Source organism: Oncorhynchus keta, chromosome 8, assembly GCF_023373465.1.
Source record: "Oncorhynchus keta strain PuntledgeMale-10-30-2019 chromosome 8, Oket_V2, whole genome shotgun sequence".
NCBI classification, from domain to species: Eukaryota; Metazoa; Chordata; class Actinopteri; order Salmoniformes; family Salmonidae; genus Oncorhynchus; species Oncorhynchus keta.
In genome coordinates, this window is record NC_068428.1 from 34,037,486 (window position 1) to 34,064,256 (window position 26,771).

Sequence of the window (26,771 nt, forward strand, 5' to 3'; positions counted from 1 at the left end):
TTCTCCCACTTAAAAATATGAGAGAGGCCTGTAATTTTCATCATAGGTACACTTCAACTATGACAGACAAAATGAGAAAAAAAATCCAGAAAATCACATTGTAGGATTTTTTATGAATTTATTTGCAGATTATGGTGGAAAATAAGTATTTGGTCAATAACAAAAGTTTATCTCAATACTTTGTTATATACCCTTTGTTGGCAATGACAGAGGTCAAACGTTTTCTGTAAGTCTTCACAAGATTTTCACACACTGTTGCTGGTATTTTGGCCCATTCCTCCATGCAGATCTCCTCTAGAGCAGTGATGTTTTGGGGCTGTTGCTGGGCACCACGGACTTTCAACTCCCTCCAAAGATTTTCTATGGGGTTGAGATCTGGAGACTGGCTAGGCCACTCCAGGACCTTGAAATGCTTCTTAGGAAGCCACTCCTTCGTTGCTCAGGCAGTGTGTTTGGGATCATTGTCATGCTGAAAGACCCAGCCACGTTTCATCTTCAATGCCCATGCTGATGAAAGGAGGTTTTCACTCAAAATCTCACGATACATGGCCCCATTCATTCTTTCCTTTACACTGATCAGTCGTCCTGGTCCCTTTGCATAAAAACAGCCCCAAAGCATGATGTTTCAACCCCCATACTTCACAGTAAGTATGGTGTTCTTTGGATGCAACTCAGAATTCTTTGTCCTCCAAACACGACGAGTTGAGTTTTTACCAAAAAGTTATATTTTGGTTTCATCTGACCATATGACATTCTTCCAATCTTCTTCTGGATCATCCAAATGCTCTCTAGCAAACTTCAGACGGGCCTGGACATGTACTGGCTTTAAGCAGGGGGACACGTCTGGCACTGCGGGATTTGAGTCCCTGGCGGCGTAGTGTGTTACTGATGGTAGGCTTTGTTACTTTGGTCCCAGCTCTCTGCAGGTCATTCACTAGGTCCCCCCGTGTGGTTCTGGGATTTTTGCTCACCGTTCTTGTGATCATTTTGACCCCACGGGGTGAGATCTTGCGTGGAGCCCCAGATCAAGGGAGATTATCAGTGGTCTTGTATGTCTTCCATTTCCTAATAATTGCTCCCACAGTTGATTTCTTCAAACCAAACTGCTTACCTATTGCAGATTCAATCTTCCCAGCCTGGTTCAGGTCTACAATTTTGTTTCTGGTGTCCTTTGACAGCTCATTGGTCTTGGCCATAGTGGAGTTTGGAGTGTGACTGTTTGAGGTTGTGGACAGGTGTCTTTTATACTGATAACAAGTTCAAACAGGTGCCATTAATACAGGTAATGAGTGGAGGACAGAGGAGCCTCTTAAAGAAGAAGTTAAAGGTCTGTGAGAGCCAGAAATGTTGCTTGTTTTTAGGTGACCAAATACTTATTTTTCACCATAATTTGCAAATAAATTCATTAAAAATCCTACAATGTGATTTTCTGGATTTGTTTTTCATTTTGTCTGTAATAGTTGAAGTGTACCTATGATGAAAATCGCAGGCCTCTCTCATCTTTTTAAGTGGGAGATCTTGCACAATTGGTGGCTTTTTGCCCCACTGTATATGGGGCTTTGGTGACTAAATGGATGGCAGTGTGATAGACTACATCCAATTTGCTGAGTAGAGTGTTGGAGGCTATTTTGTAAATGACATCGCCAAAGTCAAGGATCGGTAGGATAGTCAGTTTTACGAGGGTATGTTTGGCAGCATGAGTGAAGGATTATTTGTTGCAAAATAGGAAGCAGATTCTAGATTTAATATTGGATTGGAGATGCTTAATGTGAGTCTGGAAGGAGAGTTTACAGTCTAATCAGACACCTAGGTATTTGTTGTTGTCCACATATTCTAAGTCAGAACCGTCCAGAGTAGTGATGCTAAACGGGTGGCGCGGTGCGGGCAGCGATCGGTTGAATAGCATGCATTTAGTTTTACTTGCATTTAAGAGCAGTTGGAGGCCACGGAAGGCGAGTTGTATGGCATTGAAGCTCGTCTGGAGGTTAGTTAACACAGTGCCCAAAGAAGGGCCAGAAGAATACAGAACGGTGTCGTCTGCGTAGAGGTGGATCAGAGAATCACCAGCAGCAAGAGCGACATCATTGATGTATACAGAGAAAAGAGTTGGCCCGAGAATTGAACCCTGTGGCACCCCCTAGAGACTGCCAGAGGTCCGGACAAAAGGCCCTCCAATTTGACACACTGAACTCTATCTGAGAAGTAGTTGGTGAACCAGGCAAAGCAGTCATTTGAGAAACCAAGGCTGTTAAGTCTGCCAATAAAGAATGTGGTGATTGACAGTCGAAAGCCTTGGCCAGGTCGATGAATACGGCTGCACATTATTGTATTTTATCGATGGCGGCTATGATATCGTTTAGGATCTTGAGCGTGCTGAGGTGCACCCATGACCAGCTCGGAAACCAGATTGCATAGTGGAGAAGGTATGGTGGGATTCGAAATGGTCGGTAATCTGTTTGTTAACTTGGCTTTCGAAGACTTTAGAATGGCAGGGTAGGATAGATATAGGTTTGTAACAGTTTGGGTCTAGAGTGTCACCCCCTTTGAAGAGGGGGATGACCGCAGCAGCTTTCCAATCTTTAGGGATCTCAAACGATATGAAAGAGAGGTTGAACAGGCTGGTAATAGGGGTTGCAACAATTTCTGAGGATAATTTTAGATGGAGAAGGTCCATATTGTCTAGCCCAGCTGATTTGTAGGGGTCCAGGTTTTGCAGCTATTTCAGAACATCAGCTATCTGGATTTGGGTGAAGGAGAAATGGGGGAGGCTTGGGCAAGTTGCTGTGGGGGGTGCAGAGCAGCTGACTGGGGTAGGGGTAGTCAGGTGGAAAGCATGGCCAGCCGTAGAAAAATGCTTATTGAAATTCTCAATTATCACAGATTTATCAGTGGTGACAGTGTTTCCTAGCCTCAGTGCAGTGGGCAGCTGGGAGGAGGTGCTCTTATTCTCCATGGACTTTACAGTGTCCCAGAACTTTTTGGAGTTTGTACTACAGGATGCACATTTCTGTTTGAAAAAGCTAGCCTTTGCTTTCCTAACTGCCTGTGTATATTTGTTCCTAACTTCCCTGAAAAGTTGCATATCGCAGGGGCTATTCGATGCTAATGCAGTACATGGCAACACCGTTTATTTAGGTTCAGTCAGGGTTCTGTCTTTTGGCAAAGATTTGTAACCACTAACCAGCTAACTAGATTTGGTATTTGTATGTGATCGAACAAAACCTTTTGCTTGTTTCTGTACCTTATATGGAAGCTGACCTGCTTGATGACACAGTAAATTCAAAGTTAACAACATAATTCGGTGATATAACCAATCCATTACTTTTTTTGTGACCCTCATATCACTACCACAGATACTGATGTGGCTCTGTCAAATATTTAAATGGTGGGACCACTGAGGTATAATAAGAACGGGTGAGACTACTTGTGTCCCCTCAATGAAATAACCACCCTAGCCCACTCCATGACAATGGTTTGTTCCTATTTTTATTGCAATATGCTTGGTTTACCTCATCCTGGTAATTCGTAGGGGTTCACCTGATGCAATTGAAATACCCGAAGACATATTGACTGAAAATGTATTGGCTTTGGTTAATACTAAGCTATTGTCCATGTCACGTAAATGATTTTTATACTGTATTTTCACACTCAGACTTATGGAATAGAATCTCTACAAGAAAGTATTTATTTATCGGTTGCTGAATGGAATGTTCATCAACAATGTTTATTGTTTAAACACAAAGGAATATGGTACATTCTTAGGAAATGCAAGGTGTACAAATCACACCTTATTCATAGGAAGAAAATATGCCATAACCAGTGTGTATTTACAAAACAATTAGCACATCTATTACATACTTTATATAAAATATGTTTGTTTGATGCAGTGCTATACACTCGTGTGTGTGTGTGTGTGTGCGTGTGTGTGTGTGTGTGTGTGTGTGTGTGTGTGTGTGTGTGTGTGTGTGTGTGTGTGTGTGTGTGTGTGTGTGTGTGTGTGTGCGCTTGTGCGTGTGTATTCAAGCCTTTGTGACCATCTCCAAACTCCCTCTCAGAATATCATTAGAAACCAGTTCCTTTCATCTCAATCAATCCCTCTACCATTTTCCTCTTACTCTGCCGTTCTCTGCAGGACATAAATAGCCAGGTGACTCCCCAGCCGATCAGTAAGCCGGTGATACCAAGCACCACAGGCACCCACACAGGCATGGAGGAGTCACACTGGGCCACAGGGTTTGGGGTGGTGGTGCCAGGGTTTGGGACAGGTGAGGTGGGGGTTACAGGTGGGCTTGGTAGGCTATTGACCTTAGTGAAGATGAAGGGTTGATCCTAAAGAAGAGAGAAAATGTCAGATTAAGGGAAACTAACTTGAGAATAGATCTTGTTCTGCTACATTGTAAGAAGTAGCTTTCAGTAGGTGATATAACTGCTGACTTACTGATTGCCATTTCAGCAAACACCTGACCAAAATTTTCCATAATAAAGGTTGTGTTCATGTTAACATACCTCAAAAGGACAGTTGATTTTGGTGCGGTCGTATGTGAAGTTGTTGTAGACCTGCTTCCTGCCCACCGGCTCCAACTGTAAAAACAAAACATTACAGCTGTCAGGCCACAAACCTACATAAACACAACATACAACATGAAATACTATGGCCATAGCTCATGTGTTGTAACCTACATAAACATGAAATACTATGGCCATAGCTCATGTGTTGTAACCTACATAAACATGAAATACTATGGCCATAGCTCATGTGTTGAAACCTACATAAACATGAAATACTATGGCCATAGCTCATGTGTTGTAACCTACATAAACATGAAATACTATGGCCATAGGTCATGTGTTGTAACCTACATAAACATGAAATACTATGGCCATACCTCATGTGTTGAAACCTACATAAACATGAAATACTATGGCCATAGCTCATGTGTTGTAACCTACATAAACATGAACTACTATGGCCATAGCTCATGTGTTGTAACCTACATAAACATGAAATACTATGGCCATACCTCATGTGTTGTAACCTACATAAACATGAAATACTATGGCCATACCTCATGTGTTGAAACCTACATAAACATGAAATACTATGGCCATAGATCATGTGTTGTAACCTACATAAACATGAAATACTATGGCCATAGCTCATGTGTTGTAACCTACATAAACATGAAATACTATGGCCATAGCTCATGTGTTGTAACCTACATAAACATGAAATACTATGGCCATAGATCATGTGTTGTAACCTACATAAACATGAAATACTATGGCCATAGCTCATGTGTTGTAACCTACATAAACATGAAATACTATGGCCATAGGTCATGTGTTGTAACCTACATAAACATGAAATACTATGGCCATAGCTCATATGTTGTAACCTACATAAACATGAAATACTATGGCCATAGCTCATGTGTTGTAACCTACATAAACATGAAATACTATGGCCATAGCTCATGTGTTGTAACCTACATAAACATGAAATACTATGGCCATAGCTCATGTGTTGTAACCTACATAAACATGAAATACTATGGCCATAGCTCATGTGTTGTAACCTACATAAACATGAAATACTATGGCCATAGCTCATGTGTTGTAACCTACATAAACATGAAATACTATGGCCATAGCTCATGTGTTGTGACCTACATAAACACGAAATACTATGGCCATAGCTCATGTGTTGTAACCTACATAAACATGAAATACTCTGGCCATAGCTCATGTGTTGTGACCTACATAAACACGAAATACTATGGCCATAGCTCATGTGTTGTAACCTACATAAACATGAAATACTATGGCCATAGCTCATGTGTTGTAACCTACATAAACATGAAATACTATGGCCATAGATCATGTGTTGTGACCTACATAAACATGAAATACTATGGCCATAGCTCATGTGTTGTAACCTACATAAACATGAAATACTATGGCCATAGCTCATGTGTTGTAACCTACATAAACATGAAATACTATGGCCATAGATCATGTGTTGTAACCTACATAAACATGAAATACTATGGCCATAGATCATGTGTTGTGACCTACATAAACATGAAATACTATGGCCATAGCTCATGTGTTGTGACCTACATAAACATGAAATACTATGGCCATAGCTCATGTGTTGTGACCTACATAAACATGAAATACTATGGCCATAGCTCATGTGTTGTAACCTACATAAACATGAAATACTATGGCCATACCTCATGTGTTGAAACCTACATAAACATGAAATACTATGGCCATAGCTCATGTGCGGTAACCTTTTTTATTTTAATTTATTTCACCTTTATTTAACCAGGTAGGCTAGTTGAGAACAAGTTCTCATTTACAACTGCGACCTGGCCAAGATAAAGCAAAGCAGTGAGACACAAACAACAACACAGAGTTACACATGGAATAAACAAGCGTACAGTCAATAACACAATAGAAAAAAAAGAATGTCTATATACAGTGTATGCAAATGGCGTGAGGAGTTAAGGCAATAAATAGGCCATTGTAGCGAAGTAATTACAGTTTAGCAAAATAACACTGGAATGATAGATGAGCAGATGATGATGTGCAAGAAGAAATACTGGTGTGCAAAAAAGCAGAAAATAAAATAAAAACAATATGGGGATGCGGTAGGTAGATTGGGTGGGCTATTTACAGATGGGCTATGTACAGCTGCAGAGATTGGTTAGCTGCTCAGACACCTGATGTTTAAAGTTAGTGAGGGAAATATAAGTCTCCAGCTTCAGCAATTTTTGCAATTCATTCCAGTCATTGGCAGCAGAGAACTGGAAGGAAAGGCGGCCAAACGAGGTGTTGGCTTTGGGTACGACCAGTAAGATATACCTGCTGGAGCGCATGCTACGGGTGGGTGTTGTTATCGTGACCAGTGAGCTGAGATAAGGCGGAGCTTTACCTAGCATAGACTTATAGATGACCTGGAGCCAGTGGGTCTGGCGACAAATATGTAGTGAGGGCCAGCCGACTAGAGCATACAGGTTGCAGTGGTGGGTGGTATAAGTATTTCTATTTACTTCGGATCTGGAATCACTAAACTAAAGCTAGCCAGCTAACTACCAGTAAACCACTGCTAGCGGTCAGCTAACCTTTAGCTCGGAAAGCTCTCACCAGTTCGTACAACGTGACTCAAACCAGAGCATAACGGACATATATATATATTTTTTTTTTCTACCCATATCCCCAGATTCTCCAACTCTGAACATTTTCATCTGGATCTTCGCAACTAGCTAACCGCAATCCCGGGTGACTACTCCTAGCTAGCATTTCCATCCCGGAGCAAGCACCAATTAGCCTGAAGCTAGCCTGGCTAGGGCTCCTGGGCTACCACCAAAGCCCATTTCTGGGCTACAATATCCGGACCCCTTCTACTGCCAGTACGGGGCAAGGAACCCCGCCGATCCTCTACGACTGGAATAGCGACATAATCTGCCCGAGGATTCTAACAGGCCTCTCAGGCGCGACGTCCTCTGAAGGCCCATTCTGCTAACCACGGCCTGCTAGCTACCTAGAGCTACTTGGAACCCTACTAATTCCACGACTGGTCTATCGTCGTTACCGCAAGAAGAGGCAAAAACGGACTTACCTCCATCGCGACGTCTCCCAAAGGCCCTTCTGCTAGCTTGTTGGCCCCGGCCTACTAACTGCTAGCTTGTTGCCCCCGGCCTACTATCTGCTTGCTTGTTAGCACAGGCATGCTAACTGTCTGAATCGCCGTGTCCCCAGCCAGCCCAACCACTCACTGGACCCATATGTTTCACTTGGCTACGCATGCCTCTTTCTAATATCAACATGCCTCGTCCATTGCTGTCCTGGTTAGTGATTACTGTCTTATTTCAATGTAGAGCCTCTAGCCCTGCTCAATATGCCTTAACCAACCATGTTGTTCCACCTCCTACATATGCGATGACATCACCTGGTTTAAACGTCTCCAGAGACTATATCTCTCTCATCATTACTCAATGCCTAGGTTTACCTCCAATGAACTCACATCCTACCTTACCTTTGTTTGTACACTATGCCTTGAATCTATGCTATCGTGCCCAGAAACCTGCTCCTTTTACTCTCTGTTCCAAACATGCTAGACGGCCAGTTCATATAGCCTTTAGCCGTACCCTTATCCTACTTCTCCTCTGTTCCTCTGGTGATGTAAAGGTTAATCCAGGTCCTGCAGTGCATAGCTCCACTCCCACTCCTCAGGTGCTCTCATTTGTTGACATCTGTAACCGTAAAAGCCTTGGTTTCATGCATGTTAACATTAGAAGCCTACTTCCTAAGTATGTTTTACTCACTGCTTTAGCACACTCTGCCAAACCAGATGTCATAGCCGTGTCTGAATCCTGGCTTAGGAAAACCACCAAAAACCCTGACATCTCCATCCCTAACCAAGATAGAACTGCCAAAGGGGGCAGTGTTGCAATCTACTGCAAAGACAGCCTGCAGAGTTCTGTATTACTATCCAAGTCTATACCCAAACAATTCGAGCTTCTACTTCTAAAAATGCACCTTTCCAGAAACAAGTCTCTCACTGTTGCTGCTTGCTATCGACCACCTTCTGCCCCCAGCTGTGCCCTCGACACGATATGTGAACTGATTGCCGCATCTATCTTCGGAGCTCGTGCTGCTAGGTGACCTAAACTGGGACATGCTTAACACCCCGGCCATCCTACAATCTAAGCTTGATGCCCTCAATGTCACACAAATTATCAATGAACCTACCAGGTACAACCCCAAATCCGTAAACATGGGCACCCTCACAGATATCATCCTAACTAACGCCCGCCAAATACACCTCTGCTGTTTTCAATCAAGATCTCAGCGATCACTGCCTCATTGCCTGCATCCGGAATGGGTCTGTGACCAAACAACCACCCCTCATCACTGTCAAACGCTCCCTAAAACACTTAGGCGAGCAGGCCTTTCTAATCGACGTGGCCGGGGTATCCTGGAATGACATTGACCTCATCCCGACAGTAGAGGATGCCTGGTTATTCTTTAAAAGTGCCTTCCTCACCATCTTAAATAAGCATGCCCCATTCAAAAAATGTTGACCTGGGAATAGATATTGTCCTTGGTTAACTCCAGACCTGTCTGCCCTTGACCAGCACAAAAACATCCTGTGGTGTTCTGCATTAGCATCGAATAGCCCCCGGGATATGCAACTTTTCAGGGAAGTTAGGAACAAATATACACAGGCAGTTAGGAAAGCTAAGGCTAGCTTTTTCAAACAGAAATTTGCATCCTGTAGTACAAACTCAAAAAAGTTCTGGGACACTGTAAAGTCCATTGAGAATAAGAGCACCTCCTCCCAGCTGCCCACTGCTCTGAGGCTAGGAAACACTGTCACCACCGATAAATCCACTATAATTGAGAATTTCAATAACCATTTCTCTACCGTCCAGAGTAGTGATGTTAGTCGGGCGGGCGGGTGCGGGCAGCGAACGGTTGAAAAGCATGCATAAACACGAAATACTATGGCCATAGCTCTTGTGTTATAACCTACATAAACACGAAATACTATGGCCATACTTCATGTGTTGTAACCTACATAAACATGAAATACTATGGCCATAGCTCATGTGTTGTGAGTTATGTCTCAGAGTGCACTCTATGCAGCCAGGTCCCAGATCTGTGGGTGCTGTCTTGACAACGACCATAGGAGTTCGCAATGCAACAAGTGTTGAATTTCATGTTGTATAATCACACAAAATCTGATTAGTTCCATATCTGACATTAGTGTACATTCCTTTTCTTGTTGTAAGTGCCCTTTTTAATGTCGCACACTTCCTCCTCCTTTTGCATTCCCCCACAAACAGATCTGGGACAGGACTACTCTCTAAGTGACTGTCCTCACCATGTTGTTCCAGAGAGCGATGGCCATCTCAGCGTGTGCTCGCTCACTGATGTGGAAACAGTCCACCGAGAAGAAACTCAAGTCAGGCTTCCCATCCTGTGGAGACAAGAGAACAGTGTCAATGTGTGTGTGTGTGTGTGTGTGTGTGTGTGTGTGTGTGTGTGTGTGTGTGTGTGTGTGTGTGTGTGTGTGTGTGTGTGTGTGTGTGTGTGTGTGTGTGTGTGTGTGTGTGTGTGTGTGTGTGTGTGTGTGTGTGTGTGTGTGTGTGTGTGTGTCTTTGCTTGCACGTACGTGTATGTATGTGTGCGTGTGTGTGTGCAGTTAAACCACACTCACCCCAATGAAAGGGACAAAGGCGTTTCGGAAGTAGGGTTGTACGACGACAGCAAAGTCCTCTCGCCCATCATAGTGCCCCCCAGAGACCAGTCGCTCAGTCTCCATCTGGACAGAAGCACAGAGAGAGTAGAGCGAACAAAGAGAGAATGTTAAGTATTGTAGAGTTACGCTAGATTGATCTGATCACATTGAATGCCTGTATCTTTACCTGTAGAACTCATGTATCTGTGAGTAACACACTTTACTCCACACATTGGAACATTGGCCAAGACCTTACATACCAGTAACACATGACAATTCCTTATAGAGTTAAAATCCCAGTTGTTCAGACCCAGTTGAAGCTGCTGAGGGGAGGACGGCTCATAATAAGTGGTGGAACAGAGTAAATGGAATGGCATCAAACACATGGAAACCATGTGGAATGTATTTAAAACCATTCCACTCCAGCCATTACCAGTTCTGTCTTACTATCCAGGTCTGTACCCAAACAAGCTTCTACTTTTAAAAATCCATCTTTCCAGAAACAAGTCTCTCACTGTTGCCGCTTGCATCAATAAGAGACATTACTGTGCAGCCGTATTCATCGACCTGACCAAGGCTTTCGACTCTGTCAATCACCACATTCTTATTGGCAGACTCAACAGCCTTGGTTTCTCAAATGATTGCCTCACCTGGTTCACCAACTACCTCTCTGATAGAGTTCAGTGTGTCAAATCGGAGGGGGGCCTGTTGTCCGGACATCTGGCAGTCTCTATGGGGTGCCACAGGGTTAAATTCTCAGGCCAACTCTCTTCTCTGTATACATCAATGATGTCGCATCTCCAATCCAAAATTAAATCTAGAATCGGCTTCCTATTTCACAACAAGCATCCTTCGCTCATGCTGCCAAACATACCCTCGTAAAACTGACCATCCTACCGATCCTCGACTTTGGCGATGTCATTTACAAAATAGCCTCCAACACTCTACTCAACAAATTGGATGCAGTCTATCACAGTGCCATCCGTTTGGTCACCAAAGCCCCATATACTACCCACCACTGAGACCTGTACAGTCTCGTTGGCTGGCCCTCGCTTCATACTTGTTGCCAAACCCACTGGCTCCAGGTCATCTACACGTCTCTGCTAGGTAAAGCCCCACCTTATCTCAGCTCACTGGTCACCATAGCAGCACCCACCCATAGCACATGCTCCAGCAGGTATATCTCACTGGTCACCCCCAAAGCCAACACCTCCTTTGGTCGCCTTTCCTTCCAGTTCTCTGCTGCCAATGACTGGAACGAACTGCAAAAATCACTGAAGCTGGAGACTCATATCTCCCTCACTAGCTTTAAGCACCAGCTGTCAGAACATCTCACAGATCACTGCACCTGTACATAGCCCATCTGTGAAAAGCCCACCCAACTACCTCATCCCCATACTGTATTTATTTATTTATCCTGCTCCTTTGCACCCCAATATCTCTACTTACACATACATCTTCTGCACATCTCCCATTCCAGTGTTTAATTGCTATATTGTAATTACTTCGCCACCATGGCCTATTTATTGCCTTACCTCCCTTATCCTACCTCATATGCACACACTGTATATATACTTTTTCTTCTGTATTATTGACTGTATGTTTGTTTATTCCATGTGTAACTCTGTGTTGTTGTATGTGTCGAACTGCTTTGCTTTATCTTGGCCAGGTCGCAGTTGTAAATGTGAACTTGTTCTCAACTAGCCTACCTGGTTAAATAAAGGTGAAGTATATATATATATATATATTTTTTTTAATGAGCCCGTCCTCCCCAATTAAGGTGCCACCAACCTCCTGTGTTCAGACCCTGTTCTGCCCTTACCTGGTATTCCTGGTTGATCCGATTGACCTCTGTAAGCTCAGGAGAGTTCTCTTCAGGGTTGAAAAAGCAGGGGCAAGCATTTCTGTGCATAACAAAGACACTTGAACGGAAAACATTCACTAACGCTGTGAATTTACATATTCTACAGGCATATGATGCAGTGGGTGTAGCTACCGTCTTCGTAGGGAAATGGGGAGTTTTCATACAAACCTCTGCATAAGGGTGCAGACCAGAGCATCCTTAGTCACTCTCCTCAATGGATCCATCTCCAGAACCTCGACAACATTGACCATTACCCTCGGTACCTTAGAGAGAGATGGAGGGAGATGGCATGATATTTGGCTTAAGATCTTAAAATTCTGAAAATGATTCTGAACACCAAGCCTTCCATCACTAACCTCTTTGTACAGCATGTCCAAGCTCAACATCAGATTCACACTGTAGTTCTTGGGTGTAAGGTTGTTCTGTGTAAAGTAGAGCATAAATAACACTTTTTTAAACACTATTTTTGGACACTACCACTATTAAAATTATAATAATTGTCCACTGTATGTTTGACTTTAAGATAAGAATACATACCTGGTCCATGCAATAATCACAAAGATCTCTGGCGCCAACGAATAAGGTCACTAGCTTCCAATCATGTTCAAAATGCACCTTCTGTGTGAGTGTAAAGAGGGAGACAATGACAAGAGAGACATACTGTAGCTATAGATGATCATACACTCATAATAGAACAATATGTAATTATCCTTAGAAACTGAGTTTAGTATAACTATTCAACACAGTGATAGAGTCATGGAAGAGGCTTGCATCCCAAACGGCACCCTGTCCCCTATGTAGTGCACTACTTTTGGCCAGGGCCCATAGAGCTCTGGTCAAAAGTAGTGCACTATGTAGGGAATAGGTGCCAATGGGGCATAGACCAGTCTCACCTCATCATCTTTCATGGCCTTGATGAGAGCTTGGACTTGGGCTGGGACCTCACTAGAAGAGACAAAGAAACGTTTGCTTTAGTGTTTATTATGCCTTTGTTTAAATGAGAAGACAGGACAGGAGAAACTGATGGGGAGGTGATGATACTTTAAAAAAAAGAGGATTGGAAATAGTGTTACTGGAAAAAGAGGACAGTGAGTGGATGAGGGCACACAGAGGTCTAATCTTATCTCTCTACTCACAAGGCCTTGGCTCCAGGCACCGCCATGTTGAAGCCACTATTCTGCAGGAAGCCCTGACCCTTGGAGAAGCCATAGAGGGAAGGGTTGAATTTCTTCAGGATGTCTGAGAGAGAGAGAGAGAAAAAAACTAGAGCTGGAAAATAGGCAGATGTTTCATTATCAAATGGTCCATTTTAGCTTTATTACATAGAGAGCGCTGCCAGCTGGATGAACCATGTTTCCTCTATGCAAGGAGGCTGCACTCCAGAGGAATGTCATGAGATCATATGCTGAGACTGCCATCTTATGGATGTATCTGTAAATGCTGAAAATCTACAAAATCATTTGCACTGGGTATTCATTCACATGATGTTCCTAAGGGGAGAACAACTCTTAATAATGTCCAGAACAGAGCAAAACCATGTATTTGATACCATTCCACTAATTCCGCTCCAGTCATTAACATGAGCCCATTCTCCCCAATTAAGGTGCCACTAACCTCCTATGTATTCATTGAGCCTTTCTCCAACAATGTTACAGAAATAGTCATATGTGAAGTTATGGCTCATTTGGATCATTTTAATGGGCAGATAAGATGAGCCAATAGGATGAGAGAGACAAGAGAAAATAGTGACTCACTTGGTAATGTGGTGACAGTGTCCAAGGCCTGATCTCCTCCGATGCTGCAGAAATACACACACATTTAGTCAATTTCCCTGTTGACCAGTGTTCAAACAATCTGGCAGTATCAATGTGCTCTGCAAGTGGTCCATAACATGTATGCTGTGCATTTGGACTATGTTGGTGCATGATTTATTACAGAATGTATGTACAGTACTTTGAGTCTCATAGCAAAGGGTCTGAATACTTATGTAAATAAGGTTTTTCTGTTTTATTTTTAATATATTTGCCAAAATGTCTAAAGACCTGTTTTTGCATTGTCATTATGGGAATTTATGTGTGTAGATTCATGAGGGGGAAAAACAATTTAATTAATTTTAGAATATGCCTGTAACGTAACAACATTTGGAAAAAGTCAAGGGGTCTGAATACTTTCCAAATACACTGTACCTCCATGACACTCCTTTGTACTGCGTGTTGAGCTGCAACACATTCTTTGCCTTGGCTCCAACTGCTGCCTGCAAACATATGACAACAAAGGCACATGAACAACCCACCATGTAAAGAATATGTCCTCTCAGCACAAAGGATAATATAAAAGTCTGACAGGCAAGTTTTGTTCTACACGCACACATGCACGGCTGCAGGCACATGCATACACACACTTACCGTGTTTGAGTCTCCCAGTGCTGCCACCACCTTGATGTCTCCTGGTCGCAGCTTATGAACTGAGGACAGAGGCACGAATTGATCAATAAACACAAATACACTCCACTTCCCATAGTCCATAATGTTACAACATAGTTATCATACACTGCTATCATTTGTTGGGTTTTGACACCTATCTCAGACATGTAGTGTGATTGGACACCCATCTCAGACATGTAGTGTGATTGGACACCCATCTCAGACATGTAGTGTGATTGGACACTTATCTCAGACATGTAGTGTGATTGGACACCCATCTCAGACATGTTGTGTGATTGGACAGTTATCAGTTAGTCATGTAGTGTCTATGTATAGAGGCTGCTGTCTTTTTCATAGACTTGAAATCACTGGTCACTTTAAAAAACAGAACACTAGTCACTGTAATAATGTTTACATATCTTGCACTACTCATCTCATGTGTATATACTGTATTCTATACTATTCTAATGTATCTTAGTCTATGCCGCTATGACATTGCTCGTCTATATATTTATATATTCTTAATAACATTCCTTTACTTTGTGTGTATTGGGTATATGTTGTGAAATTGTTAGATATTACTTGTTACATACAGTTGAAGTCGGAAGTTTACATACACCTTAGCCAAATACATTTAAACTCAGTTCTTCCACAATTCCTGACATTTAATCCAAGTAAAAATTCCCTGTCTTAGGTCAGTTAGGATCACCACTTTATTTTAAGAATGTGAAATGTCAGAATAATAGTGGAAAGAATGATTTATTTCAGCTTTTATATCTATCATCACATATATTATTATATTATATATTCCCAGTGGATCAGAAGTTTACATACACTCAATATGTATTTGGTAGCATTGCCTTTAAAATATTTAACTTGGGTCAAACGTTTTGGGTTGCCTTCCACAAGCTTCACACAATAAGTTGGGTGAATTTTGGCCCATTCCTCCTGACAAAGCTGGTGTAACTGAGTCTGGTTTGTAGGCCTCCTTGCTCACACACGCTTTTTCAGTTCTGCCCACAAATTTTCTACAGGATTGAGGTCAGGACTTTGTGATGGCCACTCCAATGACTTGACTTTGTTGTCCTTAAGCCATTTTGCCACAACTTTGGAAGTATGCTTGGGGTATTTGTCCATTTGGAAGAATAATTTACGACTAAGCTTTAACTTCCTGACTGATGTCTTGAGATGTTACTTCAATATATCCACATAATTTCCATGCTCATGATGCCATCTATTTTGTGCACTAATCCCTCCTGCAGCAAAGCACCCCCACCACATGATGCTGCCACCCCGTACTTCATGGTTGGGATGGGTGTTCTTCAGCTTGCAAGCTTCCCCCTTTTTCCTTCAAACAAAATGATGGTCATTATGGCCAAACAGTTCTATTTTTGTTTCATCAGACCTGAGAACATTTCTACAAAAAGTACGATCTTTGTCCCCATGTGCAGTTGCAAACCATAGTCTTGCTTTTTTATGCCGGTTTTGGAGCAGTGGCTTCTTCCTTGCTGAGTGGCCTTTCAGGTTATGTCAACATAGGACTCGTTTTACTGTGGATATAGATAATTTTGTACCTGTTTCCTCCAGCATCTTCACAAGGTCCTTTGCTGTTGTTCTGGGATTTATTTGCACTTTTGCACCAAAGTACATTCATCTGTAGGAGACAGAATGAGTCTCCTTCCTAAGCGGTATGATGGCTGCGTGGTCCCATGGTGTTTATACTTGCGTACTATTGTTTGTACAGATGAACGTGGTACCTTCAGGCGTTTGGAAATTGCTCCCAAGGATGAACCAGACTTGTGGAGGTCTACAAAAAAAAAATATGAGGTCTTGGCTGATTTCTTTTGATTTTCCCATGATGTCAAGCCAAGAGGCACTGAGTTTGAAGGTAGGCCTTGAAATACATCCACAGGTACACCTCCAATTGACTCAAATTATTTAAATTGCCTATCAGAAGCTTTCTAAAGCCATGACATAATTTTCTGGAATTTTCCAAGTTGTTTAAAGGCACAGTCAACTTAAGAGTATGTAAACTTCTGACCCACTGGAATTGTGATACAGTGAATTATAAGTGAAATAATCTGTCTGTAAACAGTTATTGGCAAAATTACTTGTGTCATGCACAAAGTAGATGTCCTAACCGACTTGCCAAAACTATAGTTTGTTAACAATAAATGTGTGGAGTGGTTGAAAAATGAGTTTTAATGACTTCAACCTGTGTATGTAAACTTCCGACTTCAACTGTATTACTGCACTGTCGGAGCTAGAAACACAAGCATTTCACTAAACCCGCAATAACATCTGCTAAACACGTGTACGTGACCAATACAATTTGATCTGATTGGTCTGGTAAGGGGGTTGGACAAATGTATGCAACCAGGTCATTGGCCTTCCCTTAGCTATGCACTTCCTCTTATGAAACCTTGTCATCTCTTAAACACACTCACTCTCACCTGATGTAGGCACAGAGGTGGATGGAGCCAAGACCACACAAGAGAAGTCACTTCCCCAGCTCTGGGAGAGACGACAGACAGACAGACAGACAGACAGACAGACAGACAGACAGACAGACAGACAGACAGACAGACAGACAGACAGACAGACAGACAGACAGACAGACAGACAGACAGACAGACAGACAGACAGACAGACAGACAGACAGACAGACAGACAGATCAAAGTGAGACAGTATTTTAACACATTTCCTTCATCAATGCCACCATACCTAAATTAATGATGAACACAGATCAATGCCACCATACCTAAATTAATGATGAACACAGTTCAATGCCACCATACCTAAATTAATGATGAACACAGTTATTTAATAACAGCTGTCATTATCCATTATCTCTTGAAAGTATTAGCCTGGTCCACCTTATCAACACATGTTTTACTAGAAGTCACAAAGATTTGAACCTGGGTGGGTGGCCTACCGTGATTGGTGGAGGTGTTGGGGCGGGTTCCTCATAGGTGTAATTGCTGTTGACATAGGTCCGCACGAATGGTGAGGTCTTGGGGGAAGACAAAGATACATTTGCATAAGCTAAACATATAGTACTATCAACACTTTATATTCATTAACTGGCTTATGTTCTTATCGCACTCTTCTCTGTAAAAGAGTGACCGAAACATAGTCAGTTAATGGCATGAAGTGATGTGTAGACAACACAGTACTTCTGTAGTTGCTACAATTGTAAACATGTGGAGCCATAAGACTGTACCTTAGAGGGGCATTTCACAGGGATACCATCGTCAAAGTACAGTTTGACAGTCTTCTTGCCCAGAGGCTCCAGCTAAGGGAACACAAGAGCAAGAAGAATGATTTACTAACATCTCAGTAAATTCAAAAGAACTGGGGTGATGCTATGATATCCTGGATCAACTGAATATGTCATTTGTGTCCCTCAATGACAAAATACAGTATTCTGCTTTGGGTAGTAACAGTCAGAGCCATTTATACAGTATATATACACAGTATATATTATTTATATATATATATATATATATATATATATATAGACACACACTGCCGTTCAAAAGTTTCATTATATATAATATATATATACACACTACCGTTCAAAAGTTTGGGATCACTTAGAAATGTCCTTGTTTTTTAAAGAAAAGCACATTTTTTGTCCATTAAAATAACATCAAATTGATCAGAAATACAGTGTAGACATTGTTAATGTTGTAAATAACTATTGTAGCTGGAAACGGCGGATTTCTCATGGAATATCTACATAGGAATACAGAGGCTCATTATCAGCAACCATCACTCCTGTGTTCCAATAGCACATTGTGTTAGTTAATTAATCCAAGTTTATCATTTTAAAAGGCTAATTGATCATTAGAAAACTATTTTGCAGAGAGTCTCCCACTGCAGCTACGACTTTTGCAATTATGTTAGCACAGCTGAAAACTGTTGTTCTGTTTAAAGAATAAATAAAATTGGCCTTCTTTAGACTAGTTGAGTATTCTGAGCATCAGCGTGTGTGGCTCAAAATGGCCAGAAACAAATCTATTCTTCAAGTCTATTCTTGTTCTGAGAAATGAAGGCTTTTCCATTCGAGAAATTGCCAAGAAAACTGAAGATCTCGTACAACGCTGTGTACTACTTCCTTCACAGAACAGCGCAAATTGGCTTTAACCAGAATAGAAAGAGGAGTGGCAGGGCCCGGTGCACAACTGAGCAAGTGCACAAGTACATTGGAGTGTCTAGTTTGAGAAACAGACACCTCACAAGTCCTCAACTGACAGCTTTATTAAATAGTACCCGCAAAACACAAGTCTCAACATCAACAGTGAAGAGGCGACTTCGGGATGCTGGCCTTCTAGACAAGGACATTTCTAAGTGACCCCAAACTTTTGAATGGTAGTATATATAAACACACACACACACACACATACACACATACACACACACATACATGACATGTCACATGTATTGATGACATGTCAGGCTCTATATAATTTATAGATGGATATATTGTGATAGTGTTATTGAGTCTCACCATGTTATTCCAGAGAGCGCGGGCTATCAGAGTATGGGTCTTCTGACTGAGATGGAAGCAGTCAGGACTGAAGTAAGTACGGTCTGGACGTCCATTCTGTGGGTGAGACAGAGGGGACAGTTTGAGTGTGTGTGTGTAATGCCATGAAAGGGCATTGGAATCACACAGATTGATCAGTTAACCTGTTGTTGATTCACAGTCAAGAGGAGTGACAATGCAGTGTGCCTAACCTCTGTCTGGGGAACGATGATGTCTCGTAGGAAAGGCTGCAGGACCACCGTGAAGTTGTTATGAGTGTCGTACCGTCCTGACTCCACAAGCTCATGCAGTCCTCGCTGAAAGAGATTAGTTTGTTTTTGTTATTGGTAATTCATCATCACGCACTATAGTATTTACCATAGAGTCAAGTATAATATTGTGGTCCCACATGCACTGCAGAATTAGTCTTTGCCATACCTGATAATCTCTGTTCAGACCATTGAGTTGACGAAGTGCTTCAGAACCCTCCTTTGGCGAGATGACACAGGGACACAGAATACTGAAGGAGAGACACAAGATCAGGTGTTACTGATCTTAATTTCAGAGATCAGGTGTTATTGATCTTCATTTCAGAGATGAGGTGTTATTGATCTTCATTTCAGAGATCAGGTGTTATTGATCTTCATTTCAGAGATCAGGTGTTATTGATCTTCATTTCAGAGATCAGGTGTTATTGATCTTCATTTCAGAGATCAGGTGTTATTGATCTTCATTTCAGAGATCAGGTGTTATTGATCTTCATTTCAGAGATCAGGTGTTATTGATCTTCATTTCAGAGATGAGGTGTTATTGATCTTCATTTCAGAGATCAGGTGTTATTGATCTTCATTTCAGAGATCAGGTGTTATTGATCTTCATTTCAGAGATGAGGTGTTATTGATCTTCATTTCAGAGATCAGGTGTTATTGATCTTCATTTCAGAGATCAGGTGTTATTGATCTTCATTTCAGAGATCAGGTGTTATTGATCTTCATTTCAGAGATCAGGTGTTATTGATCTTCATTTCAGAGATCAGGTGTTGGCACATTGGCACATTTCCCTGCATATGGCAAACATATGAAAGTGGTGGCTTGATGAGGAGGATTATAGATAGGCTGCATCTAGATTCAAAGTGTGCACTTGCACATTCCCCATCATGGATTTTACAATGGTGAAAACTCCTTCCAGCAAATGCTCTAGTTAGATTCTACACCTGCAGGGACGGAAACTTACTTGACAAGCCAGGTAGGGCACTTGAGATCTGCATTTAAGTCTGTGTGCATCTGTCTCAGGACGGGGATGTAGAGTGGCTCAACCAGATTGACCAGGGCTCTAGGGACCTTTGAGGGGGAGAAGGAGAGAGACCGAGAGAAAGAGAGAGATCGAGAGAAAGAGAGAGATCGAGAGAAAGAGAGAGAGAGAGAGGGAGAGAGAGAGAGAGAGAGAGAGAGAGAGAGAGAGAGAGAGAGCATTTTTCAAGTTGAAAAAAGTAATTGAAAACAGAGGAAAGCTTGTGCTATCTGATCTGATCTGTAAATGCAAGAAGGTGGAAAAGGGACAAATTCAGAGAAAACACTGTGACACGCCTTCAGCTCCTACCTGTTTATGAAGGTAATCCAGAGACTCACGAATGTGTCGCACATAGTTCTCAGTGGAATAAACCAGCTGTGGGGCAATAACAGGTAGTGACAGTCAGAGCAATGGAACATGCACATCCAGTACAGTATCACTGCAGACAGAGTTGTTAGAGAAGGTCACGATACAGAATGGTGTCGCATTGTATTGTAACGTATACACATCGTATTGGTACTCACAGAGCTGTAGCAGTAATCACACATGTCATTGCCTCCAATGAACAAAGTGATCACTTTCCAGTCTTCTTGGAAATTAACAAGCTGTGTAAGGGGACATGTTCAGATAATATAAACTTGTGTATTATATCAATCTATGTGTGGTAGACAGTGGTGTTAAGTACAAATACTTTAAAGTACTACTTAAGTCGTTTTTTGGGGTATCTGTACTTTACTTGACTATTTATTTATTTAACTTTTATTTCACTACATTCCTAAAGGAAATAATGTACTTTTTACTCTATACATTTTGTCTGACACCCAAAATTACTCATTACAATGTTGAATGCTTAGGAGGACAGGAAAATGGTCCAATTCACACACTTATTAAGAGAACACGTGGTCATCCCAACTACCTCTGATCTGGCAGACTCACGAAACACAAATGCATTGTTTGTAAATCATGTTTGAGTGTTACAATGTTACAAAGACTTTTACTCAAGTAGTATTTTACTGGGTGACTTTCACTTTTACCTGAGTACATTTCTATTAAGGTATGTAAACTTTTACTCAAGTATGACAATTGGGTACTTTTCCCACCAAGATTCAAATATAATTCAGGATAGTCTCTAACCGAGTCATTCTTCATCCTGGCCACCAATGCTCGCACTTGTTCTGGTATGTCTCTTCAAAACAAACACAGACAATCCAACATCACCATTCAGCAAATAAAAACAAAATAAACTATTCAATATAAAACCTATTCAGTACATTTTCAGTAAAACCTATTCAGTAAAATAGAGTCAGTCAGTGAGGCAGGTATGTCTGGATAGAAAATGATCAAATGGATGGGTGATGAGACTTACTTGGCTTTTCCCCCGGCCACAGCCTGGTTGAGGAAGGCCTGAGGGGTGTGCTCTTTGCCTTTGCCCACTGAGAAGCCGGTCAGGGAGGGGTTAAACTCACGCAGGATATCTGAGCAGCAACACAAAAGAAAACGACACATCAGTCCAACCTGGATACATTGACCTGGGTAGCCCACATTGAACCACTAAAACCAGAAGCCATGGATTACAGGCAACATCCGCACTGAGATAAAGGGTAGAGCTGCCGCTTCCAAGGAGCGGGACTCTAACCCGGAAGCTTATAAGAAATCCCGCTATGCCCTCCGACGAACCATCAAACAGGCAAAGTGTCAATACAGGACTAAGATCAAATTGTATTACACCGGCTCTGACGCTCGTCGGATGTGGCAGGGTCTGCAAACCATTACAGACTACAAAGGGAAGCACAGCCACGAGCTGCCCAGTTACATGAACCTACCAGACAAGCTAAATTACTTCTATGCTCGCTTTGAGGCAAGTAACACTGAAACATGCATGAGAGCACCAGTCGTTCCAGACTACTGTATGATCACGCTCTCTGTAGCCGATGTAAGTAAGACCTTTCAACAGGTCAACATTCACATTCGCAGGACCAGACGGATTACCAGGGCGTGTACTCAGAGCATGTGCTGACCAACTGGCAAGTGTCTTCACTGACATTTTCAACCTCTCCCTGATTAAGTTTGTAATACCAACATGTTTCAAGCAGACCAACATAGTCCCTGTGCCCAAGAACACTAAGGTAACCTGCCTAAATGACTACCGAACCATAGCACTCACTTCTGTAGCCATGAAGTGCTTTGAAAGGCTGGTCATGGCTCACATCAACACCATTATCCCAGAAACCCTAGACCCACTCCTATTTGCATACCGCCCCAACAGCTGCACGATCGAGAGCATCCTGACTGGTTGCATCACTGCCTGGTATAGCAACCGCTCAGCCTTTCAACTGCAAGGTACTACAGAGGGTAGTACGTACGGACCAGTACATCGCTGGGGCCAAGCTTCCTGCCATCCAGGACCTCTATGTCAGGGGGTGTCAGAGGAAGGCCATAAAAATTGTCCAAGACTCCAGCCACCCTAGTCGTAGACTGTTCTCTCTGCTACCGCACAGCAAGCGGTACCGGAACACCAAGTCGAGGTCCAAAAGGCTTCTTAACAGCTTCTACCCCCAAGCCATAAGACTCTTGAACAGCTAATCAAAGGGCTACCCAGACCCCTCTTTTACGCTGCTTCTACTCTCTGTTAATAATCTATGCATAGTCACTTTACCTGCATGTACAGTACATACTAACACAATTACCTCAACTAACTGGGCCCCAGCACATTGACTCTGTACCGGTTCCCCCTGTATATAGCCTCGCTTGTTATTTTAATGCTGCTATTTAATTATTTGTCACTTTTATTTTATTTAAATTACTTAACACTTATTCTTTTTATTTTTTCCTGAACTTCTTAAAGCATGTTTGGTTAAGGGCTTGTGAGTAAGCATTTCACCATAAGATCTACCTGTTGTATTCGGCGCATGTGACAAATAAAATGTGACTTGATTTGATAATGATACACATAGGAGAACGGTATTTTACTTACTTATTGTACATGTGTAAATGTGAATTCCAGCATTTGATCAATATTTTGGCTACATTTTGGTAACATTTTGGCAACAATTTGGCTACATGAGCAGCTTGATAACTAAAACAAGATAACAGCGTTAAAAGAAAAGGACACTCACTGGGAAGAGTGGTGACAGTGGTGAGGTTCTCATCTCCACCGACACTGAGAAACACAAAGACAGAATATAGACTGGTTAGGGATGCCAACCATATAGATTAGTGTTCACCTCTCCCAGGTAACACACAGCACAGAAAGATGAACTGACATTGACACTCCACTCTGAACTATTGTTTTATAACAGGGGTGATAAGGACCCACCTCCATGATAAACCCCGGTACTGCGTCGTAACATCCAGTAAGTTGTTAACACTGGATCCCGATCCGACACCGTTGCCCGCCTGCCGACCAGTCAAAGAGAGTGTTATGGAGATAGCAATAGCATGAGTTTAATAATACAGATAGAAATCACATATGATAAGTGACAGCCCTACAACTGGGTAATGTAGATTAGCTCACAGTATGTAAAATAACTCAATCATGTACTACAGATAAAAGGTAAACAAGGAGTAGGTGACTTACTGTCAGAGAGTCTCCCACTGCAGCTACGACTTTGATATCGCCAGGCCGAAGGGCGTGAACTGTGAATGCATAGAAGATGGATCAGGTGATGAGAATGGCTTAAGGCAAACTTTATCCAGGTAGCCCTATCAGAAACCTGTTAACACCTACCTGTCCTTTCTCAAAAAGTTTAATGTTCCATAACTCAGTAAGATCATTTCAACAAATAACTCTAAAAGCTGTATACTGTATATTGAGAGGATTCATCTTACCTGAGGTGGGTGTGGCGTTGGAAGGGCTATGGTCCTCGCAGGGCATATGAGTGCCCATGATCTGATGACAAGACACGCAGAGGACATCCAGAGTCATTACCATGTATAATGTGTACACAGACACCACAATGTGCAGGTCCCTACAGTACATCAGCCGTGATCAACAGGCCTGACAACAATAACTCACAGGGTCGAAAAGAGGAGAGAGCTCATTGGTGTGATCTGAGGGAGAGTTCCGCTCTGTTCTCAAGAAAGGCCGGTCCTATTGGAGAGAGGGGGGGAGAGAGAAAGAGTGAGACAGAGAGAGATAAAGAGAGACAGAGAGGAGGACAGATGAATGTATAGAGGGTGGAAGATGAGGATCAGTAGGGTTAAATCATATCATTGACTGGGTGGTTCGAGCCCTGAATTCTGATTGGCTGACAGCCATGGTATATCAAACGGGTATGACAAAACATGCATTTTTACTGCTCTAATTATGCTTGCAAACAGTTTATGATAGCAATAAGGCACCCCGGGGGTTTGTGGTATATGGACAATATACCACGGCTAAGGACTGTGTCCAGGCACTCCGTGTCGCGCCTAAGAACAGCCCTTAGCCGTGGTATATTGGCCAAATATCACACCCCCCCGGCCTTATTGCTTAATCATACTATATTGTGTGTTGAGACGTTCATCTAGAGTAGCTCGCTGTAATGGGAATATTTAAGATGAATGAAGTTTATATTTAATTTAGTGATCAACACAATGTTTAGCATATTTGGAATTTCTGTAATACACATACTTGCCAGTGTTCTATTTGTAAAACTCAAGGTGCAGGTTGATGGTCACTAGACTTGTTATGGATTATTATCATATCTGATGATAGTGGTTGACGCCAGACTGGAGGTACAAGGACCAAGGACACACTGATTATTCAGTGTTGTATCGATGGCATTCTATGAACACTTTATGATTCTGTAGCAGCTGACAAAGTCACTGTCCGTCAGGCTGGTGTTTATAGAACATCTGATTTGGATACAAAAGGCCCGTCTCCAAGAGGCCAGTTAGACATTTTCTCTGTATGTGTCTCCCTGTTACAACGTGTAATAAACGGGATAGATTTTTGATTGACTTGACAAACGACTGATCTCCTTTTTGTTCACCTGGAAATTCATATTACACTCAGGTTTACACTCATATACTGTATGTACATTCTATTCTATTAATCCCACAAATGTACTGTACGTGACAGATTTCAGGACTGAATACCTTAGCTGCAGTTCATTGAGCTTGTCTAGTCCAATGGAACCAACGCATTATCCCCAAGTGCAAACCCCGCTCATCTGGCAGTCCAGACAGGCCCAGTTAAATGCTGAAAGTATTTGAATGAAAAACAACCCCGGGTCAGGTATGTGTTGGAGGCTTGCCGCACTCTCTCACCTCACTGGGGCATGGCACCGAGATGATCATATCATCGTTCTCCATGTTCTGCTGGCCTATGGTGGGCTGCAGCTGAAAAACAGAATACAAAAAACAGAGTCAATTCTCCTTTGTTTGCCTCAACTAGGACTGAGAGCAGAGACAATGCCACAGTGTGTTAGCAGCATGGGTAGTATATGGTGTGACTCACCAAGTTGGCCCACATCTGTACGGCTAGTTTGTCTGTGTGTAATGCACCCGCTCTGGGGGCAGCGCTCTGTACATAGATGAACATTTGTGTTACACACATACACACACACACACACACACACACACACACACACACACACACACACACACACACACACACACACACACACACACACACACACACACACACACACACACACACACACACACACACACACACACCAATAACAATTCAGCTCTGCATCACACAGTGAGAGAGTCACATTAATGTATAAAAAATTGGGGGAAGCTTCAATGGCTTGTCACTCACAATAAAGGAGGCTGGGTCTGCTGTGATGAAAGGGACATCCTGCAGTAGGACGGTGAAGTCATCTTTGTTGCTGTACCACTGCTTCTCCACCAGGTGTCCGTCAAGGGTCTCCTACTGACCACCATGAAATAGAGTAAAAATGAACTATGTACAATACACCTATTTAACTGAAATGTTGGTCCACTAAATCCACAGCAAGGAGAGATTAGTGTGCAACTTTATTTTTCACTTGTATAGTCCCCTGTACTACAACCTCTTCTGTTCATATGTTATTCTATTTTGCAGTATGTCCTGTAAGGAGTTTTTATGATACCATTTTTGATGGTTGAAATCAGACAATAAAATACAATCTAATCTTATCTTATCTTATTTATATGGGGACAACAGTATAAAAAGGACATAGGTCAGGGACCGTCAACTAGATTCATCCGCGGGACAATTTTTTTATAAGAGGATGGTCGGTGGGCCAGAACATCGTTACAAATCATTTGTAGACTGCAATTTGATTGCAAGAATCACAAACAGATATAATATTTGACAAAAACATGATAATTTGAAATCTTGCTTAGATTTGTATACGATCACGTGTCTCTCTTTTACTGGTTGGGAATATTTGGGAACAGATTTCCAAAATGAAATTAACTGGTAGGTTTTCTTTTTG

At 42.1% G+C, this 26,771-nt stretch overlaps 1 protein-coding gene across 1 annotated transcript in view; it reads right to left on the bottom strand.

Moving 5' to 3' along the window:
• Nucleotides 1-3,711: 3,711 nt before the first annotated feature.
• The window catches only part of LOC118387146 (phospholipase B1, membrane-associated-like), a 31,919-nt gene continuing 8,859 nt past the window's right edge, over nt 3,712-26,771 (bottom strand). Inside the window, exons 11-42 of the mRNA XM_052524036.1 lie at nt 26,111-26,221; nt 25,802-25,867; nt 25,612-25,683; nt 24,377-24,451; nt 24,190-24,250; nt 23,939-23,997; nt 23,678-23,757; nt 23,478-23,521; nt 21,728-21,836; nt 21,496-21,547; nt 20,886-20,966; nt 20,671-20,736; nt 20,305-20,411; nt 19,510-19,591; nt 19,284-19,388; nt 19,054-19,149; nt 17,764-17,835; nt 17,476-17,553; nt 16,993-17,053; nt 14,522-14,580; nt 14,303-14,370; nt 13,871-13,914; nt 13,253-13,355; nt 13,010-13,061; nt 12,654-12,734; nt 12,473-12,538; nt 12,285-12,379; nt 12,075-12,156; nt 10,232-10,336; nt 9,896-9,991; nt 4,507-4,581; nt 3,712-4,329 (exon numbers count right to left, since the gene is read on the bottom strand). Coding sequence (XP_052379996.1) covers nt 4,063-4,329; nt 4,507-4,581; nt 9,896-9,991; nt 10,232-10,336; nt 12,075-12,156; nt 12,285-12,379; nt 12,473-12,538; nt 12,654-12,734; nt 13,010-13,061; nt 13,253-13,355; nt 13,871-13,914; nt 14,303-14,370; nt 14,522-14,580; nt 16,993-17,053; nt 17,476-17,553; nt 17,764-17,835; nt 19,054-19,149; nt 19,284-19,388; nt 19,510-19,591; nt 20,305-20,411; nt 20,671-20,736; nt 20,886-20,966; nt 21,496-21,547; nt 21,728-21,836; nt 23,478-23,521; nt 23,678-23,757; nt 23,939-23,997; nt 24,190-24,250; nt 24,377-24,451; nt 25,612-25,683; nt 25,802-25,867; nt 26,111-26,221 — 2,670 coding nt within the window. The 3' untranslated portion in view covers nt 3,712-4,062. The remainder of the gene's footprint in view (nt 4,330-4,506; nt 4,582-9,895; nt 9,992-10,231; nt 10,337-12,074; nt 12,157-12,284; nt 12,380-12,472; nt 12,539-12,653; nt 12,735-13,009; nt 13,062-13,252; nt 13,356-13,870; nt 13,915-14,302; nt 14,371-14,521; nt 14,581-16,992; nt 17,054-17,475; nt 17,554-17,763; nt 17,836-19,053; nt 19,150-19,283; nt 19,389-19,509; nt 19,592-20,304; nt 20,412-20,670; nt 20,737-20,885; nt 20,967-21,495; nt 21,548-21,727; nt 21,837-23,477; nt 23,522-23,677; nt 23,758-23,938; nt 23,998-24,189; nt 24,251-24,376; nt 24,452-25,611; nt 25,684-25,801; nt 25,868-26,110; nt 26,222-26,771) is intronic.